This window comes from Tetrahymena thermophila, assembly GCF_000189635.1.
Source record: "Tetrahymena thermophila SB210 genomic scaffold scf_8254665, whole genome shotgun sequence".
Lineage (NCBI taxonomy): Eukaryota > Ciliophora > Oligohymenophorea > Hymenostomatida > Tetrahymenidae > Tetrahymena > Tetrahymena thermophila.
The window spans coordinates 786670-802260 of NW_002476432.1; the positions used below are offsets into that span (position 1 = coordinate 786670).

Sequence of the window (15591 nt, forward strand, 5' to 3'; positions counted from 1 at the left end):
AAATATTATTTTGTTTAAATTATTTAAATTTTGTTTTCTTTTTATTTTTTATTTTTAGTGTTTTATGTTATTTTTTTTTTGTATGTTTTTTAATAAGAAAGGTAAAAAAGATTTCTTTTAAATTAATTGAATATGATTTTCATATTATTTATCTGGTAAATTTTGATACTTTACAAAATAGACTATTTCTAAATTATAAACAATATATATAATTAATCAAGCAAAAAGGAAGGAAGCAAATTAGTGAAAAAATTTCTAAAAATTGTATCTATCTTCTATTACAAAAATTTAAATTCCCAATTAGCGAATTTGATTATATTGCTTATGGGTGATTCTGAGCTGATTATTTAAAAAGTAAACAATCTACTCAATTATTTATGGTAACTAGTCATTTTTATTGCTTGCTTAAAAAAATAAAAGGAGTTAGTTTATTATTAGAAAAGCATAAAGGATAAAATAAAGGTTAAAAATTTTATATTTTATGAAAAATAAATCATTTCAATCATTTCAAAGTTGTTTTGAAGCCAATTGAGAGAGATAAAGAAAAGCTAGAAATCTTATAAAATTTTAGAATTTGAAATTTGAATTGGTCTGATTGTAACAAAAGCAAAACACTTGTTCAAGAAAAGGATAATTAAACAAAATAAAAGCATTGGTAGAATTATCTATATTTTACAAAATCCTAATTAATTAAATGTATCTTTTTCTATTTGGAAAGTGTATATTTTACATTAAAAACTTATTATTAAATCTGTAAACCAAATCTATTTTTCAAAAATATATATTTAAACAGTATTCCTTGAATAAAATTGTAGTTTTTCTAGTTAGAGCTTCTCATAAATCATTTTTTAAAATAGAATTCAAAAATAAATCATTTTGCTAAGTAATAAATGATACATAAGTTTTAAACTGGAAAAAAAATTTATAAAATTTGAGCATTCTTTGTGATTTTTTAAGTGATTACAGAATTTCTTTAAATTCGATCAAATCAAATCAAATTTAATTCGAAAGAAACTGTCTATTACCTTAAAATAATAAAGATTTTGTCAAAAATAATAAACATCTTTTAATTACCAAATTTTGGCTTAAAAACAAACACAAAAGACAAACTAAAGAAAAGAAATTATAAAAATTTTCTTAATGATATTATATTTACATATTTACTTATCCATCTATGTTTTGAAACTAAATGATTTCACTCTCTCTTTAAAATAATAAAAATTATAAGTAATAAAATAATGATTAGCAGATAAATCAAATTAAAAATAAATTTATTTTAGAAATATTTTATGTTTCTAACAAAACCTTAATAATGAATAACAATTAAAATGACTATTTAATACTTTTAAAATAAATCATTTTATTTTAGTATTTATGAATTTTATTTATTTTAGAAGAACCGTAAAAACTCAATAAATTAAAAAACAAAAATTAAAAAAGAAATTGGTTTCTAAGCTAATATCCATTAAGTACTATACTTCTAATTAATGCTACAACCAATAAATACCAAGTGGTTAAGGTACAGTTTAATTTTAATATTGTTGCTTAAAAATTAAGGGTTGTAAAATTAAATTCAACATAACAAGGAAATAATTTGAAGTTACTGCATGTGATTGATTGATTAATTAATTAATTTGATGGGAAACAATGAAATTATCATAAATTTATTAAATATTTAGCTTTTGATTGAAATTAATTTTGATTTATTTTGTAATTTGTTTTTCATATTCATGTTATTTATATGGTAAATTTTGATACTTTACAAATAGATTATTTCTAAAGTAGATACAAAATATTTAATTAATGAAGCAAGCAAGCAAATTAGTGAAACAATTTCTGAAAATTATATCTTCTGTTACAAAAACTGTATTCCCAATTAGTTAATCTGATTATATTTTTATGGGCTATTCAAAGCTGATTATTTAAAAAGCTGTTACATCTACTTAATTGCTTATTGTAGTTAATTATTTTTATTGGTTAAATATATAAATGGAATTAAGTTATTGCTAAAAAAGCAAACAGGATAATTAAAACAGTGTAAATTTTATACAAATCAAAAATATTATTTTGAAGATAATTGAGATAAATAAAAGTTAGAAATCTTATAAAATTTAGGGATTTGCAATTTAGATTGATCTTATAGTAACAAAAATAAAACAATCTTTCACAGTAAAGAAAATTAATTAAAAAAACAAATAGCATCAAATTTATATTCTGTATTTTATAAAATACTCATAAAAGTCTCTTTTTCTATTTGAAAAGTGTGCGTATATTTTACATTAAAATGTTTTTATTTATTTTATATGTAAACCAAATCTAATTTCCAAAAAAATTTATTTAAACAGAACGAATAACTTGAATACTCATAAAATCATAGTTTTAAAAGTTAGAATTTCTTTTAAGTGATTTTTAAAAATATTTTTCAAAAATAAATCATACATTTTGTTTGATTCATAGTAAATGAAACTTTTTAAGCTTGGAAAAAATATTCTTTTATTTAAAAGAACATTCATTGGGATATATTATTGATTACAAAATATCATTAAATTCGATGGAATCAAATTAAATTAGAAAAAAACTATCTATTACAACAGAATCTAACTTTTGTCAAACATAGTAAATAAATATCTTTTATATACCAAATTTGGTTTCTAAAATTATAAGAAAAACTAAATAAAAGATATCTTTTTTCTGAATAGTCATATTAAGAAATTTATCAAAGCATTTTTTCAAACTAAATAATTTTCTTATTCAATATAATAAAAATAATGATGGAATGATTAATAAAATATAAATTTTCTTTCATTAAATTGAAAAACAATTAATTACCATTTATAACTAGGGTTCAAAATCCAAAATTTAAAATTTTTCGCCAACTGCAGATCCTTTAAATGCTATAATTTCATGTAAATATATTTATTAATTGAGCTGGGTCAACCTTCATATTTAAAAATTTTTATGATATAAAAAATAACCATTAAATTAATAAAATATCATTTTATAACAACAAAATCTAATGGAATAAAATGGATGTTTAATTTGAAATTAAAATATAAAAGTTTTTGTTATTTTATCGAAAACATACTTATTAATTAAATATTATTACAAATTTAAGTAATATTTTTTCAAAATTTTTATTTTATTAAGATATTTGATAGCCAGTTTAATCCTTCTTTAAGTCCATCTCCATTCAAAGCACAGCATCCTTAAATATGTAGCTATCTAACACCTATATATTAATTTAATTCAAGTTATTCTTGAAGTCTTTCAGTATTTACAGCAGCGATATCTTACTTATTTGCAAGGATTAAAATAGGGATATCTGGTATATTAGGGTTTTCTAATAACATGTTTAAAGTTTATTTTGCTTCACTAAATCTCTCAATATTAGAAGAATCTATTACAAATAACAAAGCGTTGCTATTTTTATAGTAATGATGCCAAAAAAATTTTCTTGAATAGTCATTACCAGAAAGATCCCAAAATTATAACTCAAGGTTTTTATATATAATTTTTTCAACAGTAAACCCTACAGTTGGAATCAACTATATGGCTTTGTTTAGCTTTAGTTAATAAAGTATTGTAGTTTTGCCTGCATCATCAATTCCAAGCATCAATATTTTTTTTTCTTTTTAGCTTTAAAAAGAGTATAGAGCTTTTAATATTATTTAACCCATTTATGATTATTTATTTATATTTATTGTTTATAGTTAGTTTAGTAATAAATATTTAGCATTTGTTTTTTAAATATAATGGATTTATGCTTAAATAATAAAGAGTAAACAATTCTAATTAAAAAAAGATAGACAAAAAAATTAAATCTGAAAAATTATAATTTTTATCAATTTTCTGACAAGGAAATAATATCTTTTTTCATTTGTAAAATTAAAAGAAAAAAAAATAAGCAATTATACATAAAGAAAATATTATTAAAAATATAAGTCTTTTTAAAAGTTTGAGTAATTAAAATCACTCATATTCTTATTTATCAATGCTCCAATTAATTAAGACAGAGGCTATTTTAAATTTTTTAAAAAAATTGTAGTAAGGTTAGAAATTTAAAAAAAAGTAAATGAATTTTAAAAGCTCTAATTGTAGATGGATGTCTAATTAATTTCATTTTTAACACAAATATTAATAAAACCCTCATCTATTTAATCATAAATGAAAAAATGTTTTTAAACATTCCCATTCAAAATTATTAAATGAATGTAAACAGTCTCTCTGTCTAATCACCATAAAAAAATATTTTAAAAAAATTATTTTACAATAAAAAATAAGTAAATAAATACATTTTTATAGCTTAAATTTAATTCAACCTCTATTAAATTCATTAATTATTATTTATTTAATGCTTGACACTTCAATGTATAAGAAATTTTGTTGACTTAAGTCAATTTCACAATTTTTTTAAGTTTTTTGATTTTTCATATCTTTTAGATAAAGTACTTAATCTTTCAAAAGGAATTAGAATTCATAATTTAAGATCTTCTCACCATTTATTTTAGTAATATCTTTAGTCATATCAGTTGAATTCGTGGAATACAATTCAAAATTCTAAGAGAAAAGTCTTGCTTCTTTTTAAGATTAATAGTACACCTTAGCTCCAATAATGAATTGATATTATTTTTATATACTTTTATCTAATATTAACTAAAGTTTCATTTAATATTTTTATTTTTCTTTAAAGTCTTCAATACTAAAAAATTAAAATTTAGAAACTGCTTATGGATCTAAATCTATTTTATAGTTATTGAAAGGAAGTGCTTTTTAGGCATAGTAAAAATCAGATTTTATGCTTTAAAGAAGTTAAGGATTAACAGAACCTAAAGGTAATTGATTTTACTAACACAGTTTACTTACCAACTCGTAAAGATAGCAATTTGCTTATTTATTAATACTTTCTTTAAATTTATTAATATTTTGCTTGGCAATTGAAATTTGATTATTAGAAATATTTGCATTTAAATTATTATTCAATTCAATGTCATATTGATGAATATTCTATTATAATTTCATAAATTATAGTTAAGGATCTTACTTTATAAATGACAAAATTGCTTTATTATTTTCAATTTATTTAGTTTAACCTTAAGCAAACTATTAAAAAAGCTCACTATAGGCTTCAAACTAATCATGTAAGGTTTATTAAATGCTTGATATTTACTGTTGATTATTACCACTCCTATAATCAAATAAAAAAGCCTTTCCAATATCTTCAACAAGCCTAAAAGCGAAGTTTTTTAGTTTTTACTGAATTGGTAATTATTAATTCAAGATCGCTTTAGTTTTTTAGAAGGCTTCTAGCTAATCTTTTAAAATCTAAGCATTATTTTATTAATTGTTGTTCAATGATGTAATGAAATTTGTTAAATTCATGCCATTATCTTAATTATTTGTCATATAGTTCAAGAATTATGCTTTAAACTCACCTTTTTAACAAACTTCATTATAAGTTTTAAGAAGTTCTACTTTATCTTAAAACTTTTATTCAATGTTTTATAAAACAGATTTCTCTTATCTTTCAATTAAGCTAGTCATTTAAATCTTAAAATCTGCAAAAAAGTTTGCTAGCTCTTAAAGGAGAATTATTTTATCCTCTGAAGTGAATTCAAGTTAATAGGTATTAAGGATTTGTTTGTCTTACAAGCTAGGAAATTCATTCAAAATTTAGTTGTCATTATCTAGAAAATCATATACATCACTCACCTAAATTAAATCTTCTCCAGAGAGTTTAAGAGACGTCACACAGGAACTGCAAGCACCTACCATTTGCTTTAACTTGTTGATCTGTAAAAAAAGTATTTCTTTTTTGTGAGTTAAACAAGTTTTAAACTAATTATTTGGCTACTCCATTTTTTTGCTATTAAGTCTATTTTTAATATCTTTTCCGCTATCTTATTTGTTTTTATTAATTAATTATTATTATTATTTTTCTTTAATTATTTTGAAGTATTTAAACCTAGCTAAAATTTCCTTATTACTTTATTAAATTGTTGAATTCCTTACTCAATAGAATTAATGTGTTTTATTTTTAATTCTATTAATTTTTCTATTTCAAAACTAACTAATTTTCTAAGATTTAAGATATATATAATCCCTTATGTATTTTAATCTCTAGATTAAAAAAAATAAAGAGAAATTGATTCATTCTTTAAATCCAAATATCTAAAAATAAATATGCAAATAAAAATATTTTCAACAACTTAAAATTAGAGAAAAGGATTAATTTTTAAAAAATATTCATGGAGATTTTTATTAAAATGAAAACTTAAGCAAATAATATTTTTAATAAATACCTTAATAAAATATGCTTTATTTCGCATAATAAAAATCTTCAAATTTCATTTATAATCAGGTTAATAAAATATCAATTTAGGGATCTTTCGATTTCAAAAATAATTAGAATCCAAAAATTCTCTTTATATAAAATTGCTTAATTAATTTTTACTTTTTAAAACTCTGAATAATATCAATGAAAGACAATAAGCAAACTTAAAATCAAAATATATAAAAATGATAGTATTTAAAAAATAAAGTATCTCATGATGCAAAAAAAATTCTTAACCAAAAAATGAAAATTGGAGAAACAGATTGTTTGTTTAAAATATTTATAGAGGTTTTATAAAAGATAAAATTGAAAAAATAGGTTTGAATATTTTTAATTTAATAAAATTATTTTATTTGTGATTTGAATATTTTTAATTTAATAAAATTATTTTATTTGTGATTTGTATATTTTTAAACTAAATAAAATCCTAACTTAATTAATTAATTAATTTTTACTTTTTCAATCTATAAATTACATCAAAAATTGAGAAAATCAAGTTTAATTAAATTTAAAATATAATTAGATTATCAGACATACATACATGATTTATATATATTTTTATTACTTTCTAATTATAACTTAGAAATGAGTTATTTAATTAAGTAATTATCTATTCTATTTATTTATTCATTCATTCATTTATAAAATAATTAAGGTTTAAATAACTTTAACCCAATAAATTTTAAAATCTTCATAAAAATTTTACACTTTTTTTTTTAAGTAAATAAGGAAAATAATTTTGTTTGTTAAATAAATTATGTTTTAATTTTAATAATGAACTTTTTTTGTTTAAAAATAATTAATTTTAATATTCGTTTGTTTTATACATAATAGAAAAAATAAATAATTAAAAAAAATAATTTTAATTGTTTGTTTTTAGTAATTAAATTTGCAACAGCTTAATTGGATTATTAAATTTTAAATGAAAAATTAAATTTTTAAAAGTTAAGAGGCTAATATCTAAATTATGATTTAATCAACAAACAATACATGCAAATACAAAATTTAACAAAATATTTTATTAAATATTTGTAATTAATACAAACTTGCTCTGAAAAAGCTTAGATATTTGATATTAATTAATTGATTTACTGATGTTAATATCTTTAATATATTGTAAATTAACATATATTAATTACTTTTCTAATTTTTAAAGCAATCAAAATAGTAAAGCAATCAAAACAAAGAGAGCTGAGAACATGAGTAAACTATTAAAGCAAGTAATAATCTCATTGTAAAAACTTTTAACAGTGGCGTTAGATATGTTACTGCAATTGGTTTTTACGCATTTGACTAAGTCTGAGTCTGTATTACTAGTATTACCACAATTTCCGAAACAAGTAATGAAAGTATTTAAAGAATTTTTGCAGTCAGTGTCTGTAGCTTGACAAATAGTACCTGTACTAAGCTTATTATTGATGTCATCTGAACATTTAGAGGAAGCACTTACTGATAGTAAAGTAATTGAAACAATTAATAAGATTGATGCAATTTTTCTCATTTTTTTATTGAAAGGGTTTTATTATTATTTTTTTTAGATTATTTTAATTATTTATGATATTTTAAGGTATATTTTCAACCAATTTAAACTAAAATTAAATTTGTCATTGCGTGCGTATAATAATTATAAATTAAAAATTGTTTATCAATGGCATGGCTTATTTAGTAACAAAAGTTTTTAGCTATTGTAATTACTAAAAAATGAATAAAATAGAAAAGTAATTAAATTTAAATTTTATTAAGAAATTATGAGATAGATAAATTGATGCAAAATTTAAAATCAAACTTCAAAAAATAATCTTTACATTATTTTACATTTAATTGTGTTAGGCTCAAATAAAATGAGGAATTTAAAAATGCTGACTGACCTACTTTAACAGAATCTTAAATTTACATATTTTCATGCTTTATATTTTTCTCAAAGAACAAAATTCCTTTAAACAAAACCCCAAAAATCATAAAATTAGATGAATTAGTGTAATTTAAATATTTTTTTTCAACATTAAGTATGAAAAAAATGAAAAAATAATTTTTTAAACTATGTAAACAGCAAAAAAAAATAGGATTTTATTAAAAAAAAATAAATTTAATTTTTAAATATTTCTTTTTCCTTCTCATTAAATTAAATTCATTCATTCTAAAGAGATAGATTAAATTAATAAAATTATATTTTTGAAAGTTCGAAATAATCATACAAAAATAGATAAATTAAAAAAGGAGTTATTAGAAACAAAAATTCAATTAATAATTACGCATCATTTATTTTAAGGTGCATATTGATTAAATTGACAACGTATTTTATTTTCAAACCCAAAAGTTAAATTCTTAAATAAAAATACATTGAGTAAAATTTTAAAACTAAGTTTTGAATTTTAGGCAAAAACTAAAAAAAATTAATCTATTATTTATTACCACAAATTTTCTTTATTTATTAAAGTAAAATTAATAATAATGATTTTATTTCTATTTTTTAACATATTTATTTATATATATTCAGTATAAAATATAATTTAAAAGCAAAAACTTTATTTATTAAAGTAAAATTAATAAATATACTTACTTACTAACAAATGATTTTTATTGATATTTTGTAACATTTTTATTTAAATATATTCAGGATAATATATAATTTAAAAGCAAAATGGTAATTACTAAATTAATTGAAATAGATAAAATTTCTATGAATAAATAAAAATAAAATACTTTCAATAAGAATATATATTTTGCAATTTAAAAAAATATTTTAACATAAATAAAAAATAAATAGTGTAACAATTTAATTAAGAAATAAATGAATGAATACTGCTTGTTTTGAATTATGTAAATTATATAATATAATTAAATATACAATCCATTAAAATTATTTAATAAAATAATTAGAACCTTTTAATAAAAGTAAAATAAGCACAATAAGTAAGTAGTGAGTCAGTCAGTCATTTAGTCACTTAACTATTATCATATTAATATAATTCATCTATTTTGAACATATAAATTAATTTGAAATTAAACTAGTAAAAGAAAATTAAAAAACTTACACAAAAATTAAAGCATTTGTGCAATCAGGTTGTTATAATCAATTTAAATAAAAATTAATAAAATAGACAAAAATTAAATTTGAATTTTCACTAAGAAATTATTAGATCGATTTAAATTTTAACCACTAAAATTCTAAATAATAAATATTATTTACTTACTTTACTTTTTATTTAATTGTTTTGTTTGATAACAATTTTAACAAATATTTCTTTTATGAGTACATACATACATACATACACACATATTTACTTCTTTATTGAGTAAAAAATTATTTTTTTGATTACTTATTTTATCAAAATTCAAAACAAACACTGAATAAAAATAAATAATTAAAAAATATTATTTTAAATTTCAAAGTATTTATTATAAAAAGTAATACAAACATACATTTTATTTACTATTAAAAACGCTTTTATATCTTATGTATGTATGCTTAGGTTAACTTTTCTCAGTTAATTAAAAAATATACTTTATAATATTTATTTAGTAAATTAGTTTTCACAAATTATTTACTATAGTTTTTAAAAAATATAAAAATGATTTTTTTAAAGAATTTAATAAAGTTTTAATTTTTAAAATTGTTAAAAAATAAATTTAAATGCAATTATTTTTATATATATTGCTTTTTATTCATACTGTATGAACCATAACTAGTGAAATGTATTAACAAAATCTCTCACAATACAGCAAGCAATACAGAACCAAATATGGTATCTCTCAGAATATCTAAGAAATGGAATTCCATCATTTGAAGCCAACAGAAACTGACTAATTCAAATATAGAATAAAATAAATAAACTATGTATAAATCCTCATTAATCTCTTGGGCAAAAGATTTATTTTTTTATCAAATTTTTTAGGGAAAAGTAGATAGATAAGATTGTGGTTAACTTAATTAATGAGTGTTGGTTAATAGAAAGTTCTAAATTATAATTTATTTTCAATAAAAAATAATTATTTTAATATTAATCATTTTATCATTTAATTCTCTAAATTTTCTGATTTAAGAATCCATTAAAATCCTAAGACTTCAAATAAATATTTTTCATTGATTTATATTTAGCCATAATAATATTTTGCATTTTAAAAAAAGTTAAAATTATTTATTTTCTTTTTTTACTGAAAAAATATTTTTCAAATAATTTGAAAAAATAAGAAATTTATTTCATTTTTTAACAAACAAATTCATATAAAATTATTAAAAGCAATCAGTATTTCGTTGAAATTTAAGGACAGTACAGCTAACTAAATTCAAAACAATGTAATGACTATTTTTTAATTGAAAATAAATGACCTTATGTTACTAATTAGAGAATCAAGCATAAAAGAAAACATTATTAATTACAGAGCTATTATATGAATGTTTGTTTAATTTACCTAGGTAGCTTGAAAAAAAAGTTTAAGAAATATATGTACAAACTTTTCAGAAATATTAATTCTACAAGAAATAAGATAATACAAAAGTAGAAGTTAGTTTTGAAATAGCCATATTAATTAATATATTTCTAATAAAAAATAAAATAATTAAACAAACATGAATAGGTTTACTTTGAAATTTAGCGATCAAGAATTGGAAGATAAATTTTAAAAAGCATAAGTTGAAATCTACATTAAACAGTTTACTAGATTATTGATTGCTCTATTTGTAATCATCATTTTACCTACTCAATTAATTAATCTAATTCGTCTAGATTTCAAAAATCTTATGTACAAATCAACAGCTATACCCGCATTTACTTCTTTTTACTGTCTCTCTACTCGCTTTCCTAGACATTTAAACTTATGGATCTCAGCATTTAACTTAGTTAGTACAGTAGCTTTATGCATTTAAACATTGAAGGGAATCAATAATCTTGATATAGATAAATATGATTATTTTTATTTTGGAGCAATATCTTATACTCATGAGCTCATCATACAGTTTTTAAGTTCTAATTTTATACTCACAGTAGTATCTATGGTCGGATCCTTTTTCATGTATTTAAATATTTTCTTATAAATATGCTATATTTTTAAAAATGAAAGCAAGCAGACAGGCAGACATTTAATTTAAAATTAATAATTGTTTTGATTTTTATTATAATTAAATGGACAAATAATTGTTTGAATATAAATTAATTAATAAATAAATAAATAATAGGTACTATTTTACTTTTTGGTCATCATAAGTTTACGGAGATAAGTACAGCTTTATCTCTATATAATTCTTTTTGCTATATTTTCTATATCTTACATAGAAAAGTCGTAGAGAAATATTTCTATATAAAAATTATGAAAAAGTATGGTCTTAAATTGTCTAACATGGAATTAGCTTTCCTATTATAACAGTATAATATGATAAAACAAATAATTCGCTTAAAGTTGGTATAATTAATAACCAGGCTAGTAAGGTATTAAATATTCACAATGAAAATGATTTTAAATTATTTACTAGATAAACTGTAATTGTTGATAACTTCGATGACACTTAATAACAAAGTCACATAAAGGAATACAAGGATTAGTTTTAACTAGAGAACTTATTAACTTTTAATGAAAGAAAAAAAATAAATCTAGAAAATTCAATTATAAATATTTTTAAGCAATATACTAATTAATTAAAGACAAACTAATAAGAAAATAGGTAAAATATAAATACTTCTCAATAAAAAACAAGTAAATAATTTGATTTACAGCAAGAATATTGCCATAAAAAAGAAATAACTCTAAATGGGATTTATAAAAAAAACGATGAAGAAAAGGAAAAGTTTCTTTCAATAAAAATTACTGTTTACTAAAATCAAACTAGCTATGACTGTTGCCTTGTAGTTAATGAAGAATCAGATAACTAAAAAATCAAGAGTATAAAATCCATCAATTAGTATTTTGAGAATAATTTTTTTACCTTTTGCTTGAGTTTTGGTATTTATTTATTTATTTATTTTTGTTTGTTTGTTTGTTTGTTTAGAATTCAAAAAAATAAATTTTTTTAGCAGCTTTTAACTAAATAAAAATAAATATTAAAATTATTTTATATTGTAATAGGCCAAAAGCTTTAAGATATTAGTCTAAATATTTAAAATAAAGATATTGTTTCTTCAAATATTTATCAATGCTATAATTTACTTTATAATTTTAGAGATTATATTTCCATAATGAAAAATAAATTTTAAATGCAAGTAGATAGAAGCTAATAGATTTCTTTAGGATAGGTAAAAAACTGGTTAAATTAAGTTCTATTTAATAAGTTAGATCAAATGAATTTAAAATTTATATATATAAACTGTGATTCAGAAACAATTATAACAACTTCAAAAAACTAATTACTTCAGTTAATCTTTAACTTCATTTAAAATTCTATTCAAACCTTATCAGCACCAATAAAAGAATAAAGTAAATTTCAGTCAAATGCTGTTGCCTAAAAGTAAAGCATGAAATCACTAGTTTTAGATGATTTAGAAGAATCAAAACTCTTTTAAAATAATATTTTCCCAAAAAGATTGAATAGAGTTAGCATTCAAAGAGATTAATAGAGCCTATTAGTTTCTAAAATTAATACTGTTAATAACAGTATTGAAACATACGATGGACATATTTTAGAAAAATTAAATCTGACTATTTAAACTGAACTTTTTAAAGGAAAAAATGAGATTTCTGATGTAATTAAGGTTTCCATCACAGATAATAATAATAAAATAGTAATGAATTTAGATCACATACTAGCCATATTGAATACTTTAAAATACAAATATTTATAAACTTCAAGCAAATAGCGTTACATTTATTAATTAGGATTGCAAGTAAATTATCAAATTATTCGAAAGATAGGTCCCTTTTAGAATTTTTTTATCTAATATCATGAGAATTAAGTAATTTATTTCCATTTTTTAGTATTAAACTAAGTGTAATTTTCATTTAATAAGGGATTTGAGATTCATTTTTACATCTTTAAAGACATAAATCTACTAAATAATAATGGTTGTAAGGATCAGAATTTCTTTACAAATGATAATTTTTAAGAACACCTAAAATAATCTCTTCAAAATTATTATCATTTAGAAAATATAGATTAATTAAAAGATATTATTAATAGACAAATTAATGAAACATAATCAACTAATATCTACTTTAAAAATACTTAAATGATTAGCAAAAGGTTATCAATCTAAAATAAATATTCATAAAAAGTAGAAGAATTCAAAGAATAGAATAGTTAGATTGATTAATTCTTTTAAAATTTGCCATCTTCCTAGTGTTTAGACGATTAACCAAAAATTGGCAGATGCTCCAAAAATATATACGAGCAAAAATTTAAATTCATTTAAAATAAATAGTAAATGTGATTTCATTTCTAAGTATTACTTAATAAATTCAAAAAATTTATAATATTTAAATTCTGACTAAACAAAAAAAATTCCAATTATAATTTTGTAAATATAATCAGATGTTTATTTAAATACTTTTTTTAAAGATAAATTACATGGAGAAAAGTTATATCAAAAAAATTAATAATTAAATTAAAAATAGTTTTGATCAGATATATTTTTAAATTATTCTAATAAAAAATATATTTTAATAATTTCATTCTTATGATATACATAATCACCTAAATTAATTTATCATTTTATTATTTTAATTTAATGATGCTTATATGAATTTCTTCAATTTATTAAAAATACAAAAACATAATATTATTTCTTTTTTGAATTAATGCAATTAAAATATATGATTGATTTAAAAGTTTCAAAACAGGAGATGAACTTAATTTATGAGTAATAAATAAAAAGTATAAACACAAAATTTTACAAGTTTTATTGAATGTTAGTAATTAATATAAATTTGCACTGAAAAACTTAAATATTTTGTTTTAATTAATTCATTTATTGATGCTAATATTTTTAATAAATATTTTGTATAAATTAGCATAAATTACTTTTATAATTTTTAAAGCAATCAAAATAGTAAAGCAATCAAAACAAAGAGAGCTGAGAATATGAGTAAACTATTAAAGCAATTAATCATCTGATTGTATAAATTTTTAACATTGGTGTTAGATATGTTACTGCAATTGGCTTTCATACATTTGACCACGTCTGCATCTGAACTATTAGTATTACCACAATTTAAAATACAAGTAAATAAAGTATCTAAAGCATTTTTGCAGTCAGTATCTGTAGACTGGCAAACAGTTCCTTTAGTAATTTTATTTGTGATATCATCTTAGCATTTAGAGGTAGCACTTACTGATAGTAAAGTAATTGAAACGATTAATAAGACTGAAGCAATTTTTCTCATTTTTTTATTTGTAAGAGTTTTATTTATTTTTATTATTTTTTAGATTATTTTAATTATTTATGATATTTTAAGGTATATTTTTAGTCAATTTAAACTAAAATTAAATTTGTCATTGCATGCGTATAACAATTCTAAATTAAAATTTGTTTATCAATGATATGATCATTTGGTATCAAATGTTAGTTTTATAACTTATGTAATTTATTACAAATCAATAGAATAGAAAAGTAATTAAATTTAAATTTTGTTAAGAAATTGTAAGATGCAAAATCTAAAATCAAACTTCAAAGGATAAATAAATAATATTTACACTATTTTACATTTAATTGTGTAATTCTAAAATAAAATGAGGATTTTAAAAATGCTGACTGACCTACTTTAACAGAATCTTAAATTTACATATACTCATGTTATATTTTTTTCAAAGAACAAAATTCCTTTTAAAAAAACCCCCTAAATCATAAAATTAGATGAATAAGCTAGCATAATTTTGATACATTTTTTTTAACATTAAGTATCAAAAAATTAAAAAACTAATTTTTTAAAATAGTAAACAGGAAAAGAAAAAGTTGGATTTTATCAAAAAAATCAATTTAATTTTTAAATATTTTTTTCTTCTAATTTAATTACATTCTTAATAGATAAGATTATGTTTTTGGAAGTTCGAAATAAAGAAAACAAAAATAGATAAATTAAATAAGGAGTTATTAGAAACAAAATTCAATTAATAATTATGTATCATTTATTTTAAGATCCATATTGATTAAATTTATAACACCTTTTACTTTTCAAACCCAAAAATTTAAATTCTCAAATAAAAAAATACCTTAAATAAAATTTTTAAACTAAGTTATCAACTCTACACAAAAACTATATCTTATTAATCTATTTTTTATTACCAAGAAATTTCTTTAGTTATTAAACTAAAATAAATCAACTAGCTAATGATT

The 15591-nt window shown here is 19.4% G+C and overlaps 3 protein-coding genes across 3 annotated transcripts; all 3 read right to left on the reverse strand. All coding sequences in view use genetic code 6, as the record gives it.

Moving 5' to 3' along the window:
• Nucleotides 1-3125: 3125 nt before the first annotated feature.
• TTHERM_000233009 (ADP-ribosylation factor(Arf)/Arf-like (Arl) small GTPase family protein) lies at nt 3126-3677 on the reverse strand (the record flags this gene model as incomplete). Its single annotated transcript, XM_012797306.1, has 1 exon — nt 3126-3677. One exon carries the CDS (start codon nt 3675-3677, stop codon nt 3126-3128), a length of 552 nt encoding a protein of 183 aa, XP_012652760.1.
• A 637-nt stretch (nt 3678-4314) lies between these two features.
• TTHERM_00233010 (ADP-ribosylation factor family protein) lies at nt 4315-5856 on the reverse strand (the record flags this gene model as incomplete). Its single annotated transcript, XM_001014337.2, has 1 exon — nt 4315-5856. The coding sequence occupies one exon, from the start codon at nt 5854-5856 to the stop codon at nt 4315-4317; it is 1542 nt and encodes a 513-aa protein (XP_001014337.2).
• A 1634-nt stretch (nt 5857-7490) lies between these two features.
• TTHERM_00233020 (transmembrane protein, putative) lies at nt 7491-7832 on the reverse strand (the record flags this gene model as incomplete). Its single annotated transcript, XM_001014338.1, has 1 exon — nt 7491-7832. The coding sequence occupies one exon, from the start codon at nt 7830-7832 to the stop codon at nt 7491-7493; it is 342 nt and encodes a 113-aa protein (XP_001014338.1).
• Between the last annotated feature and the right edge of the window lie 7759 nt (nt 7833-15591).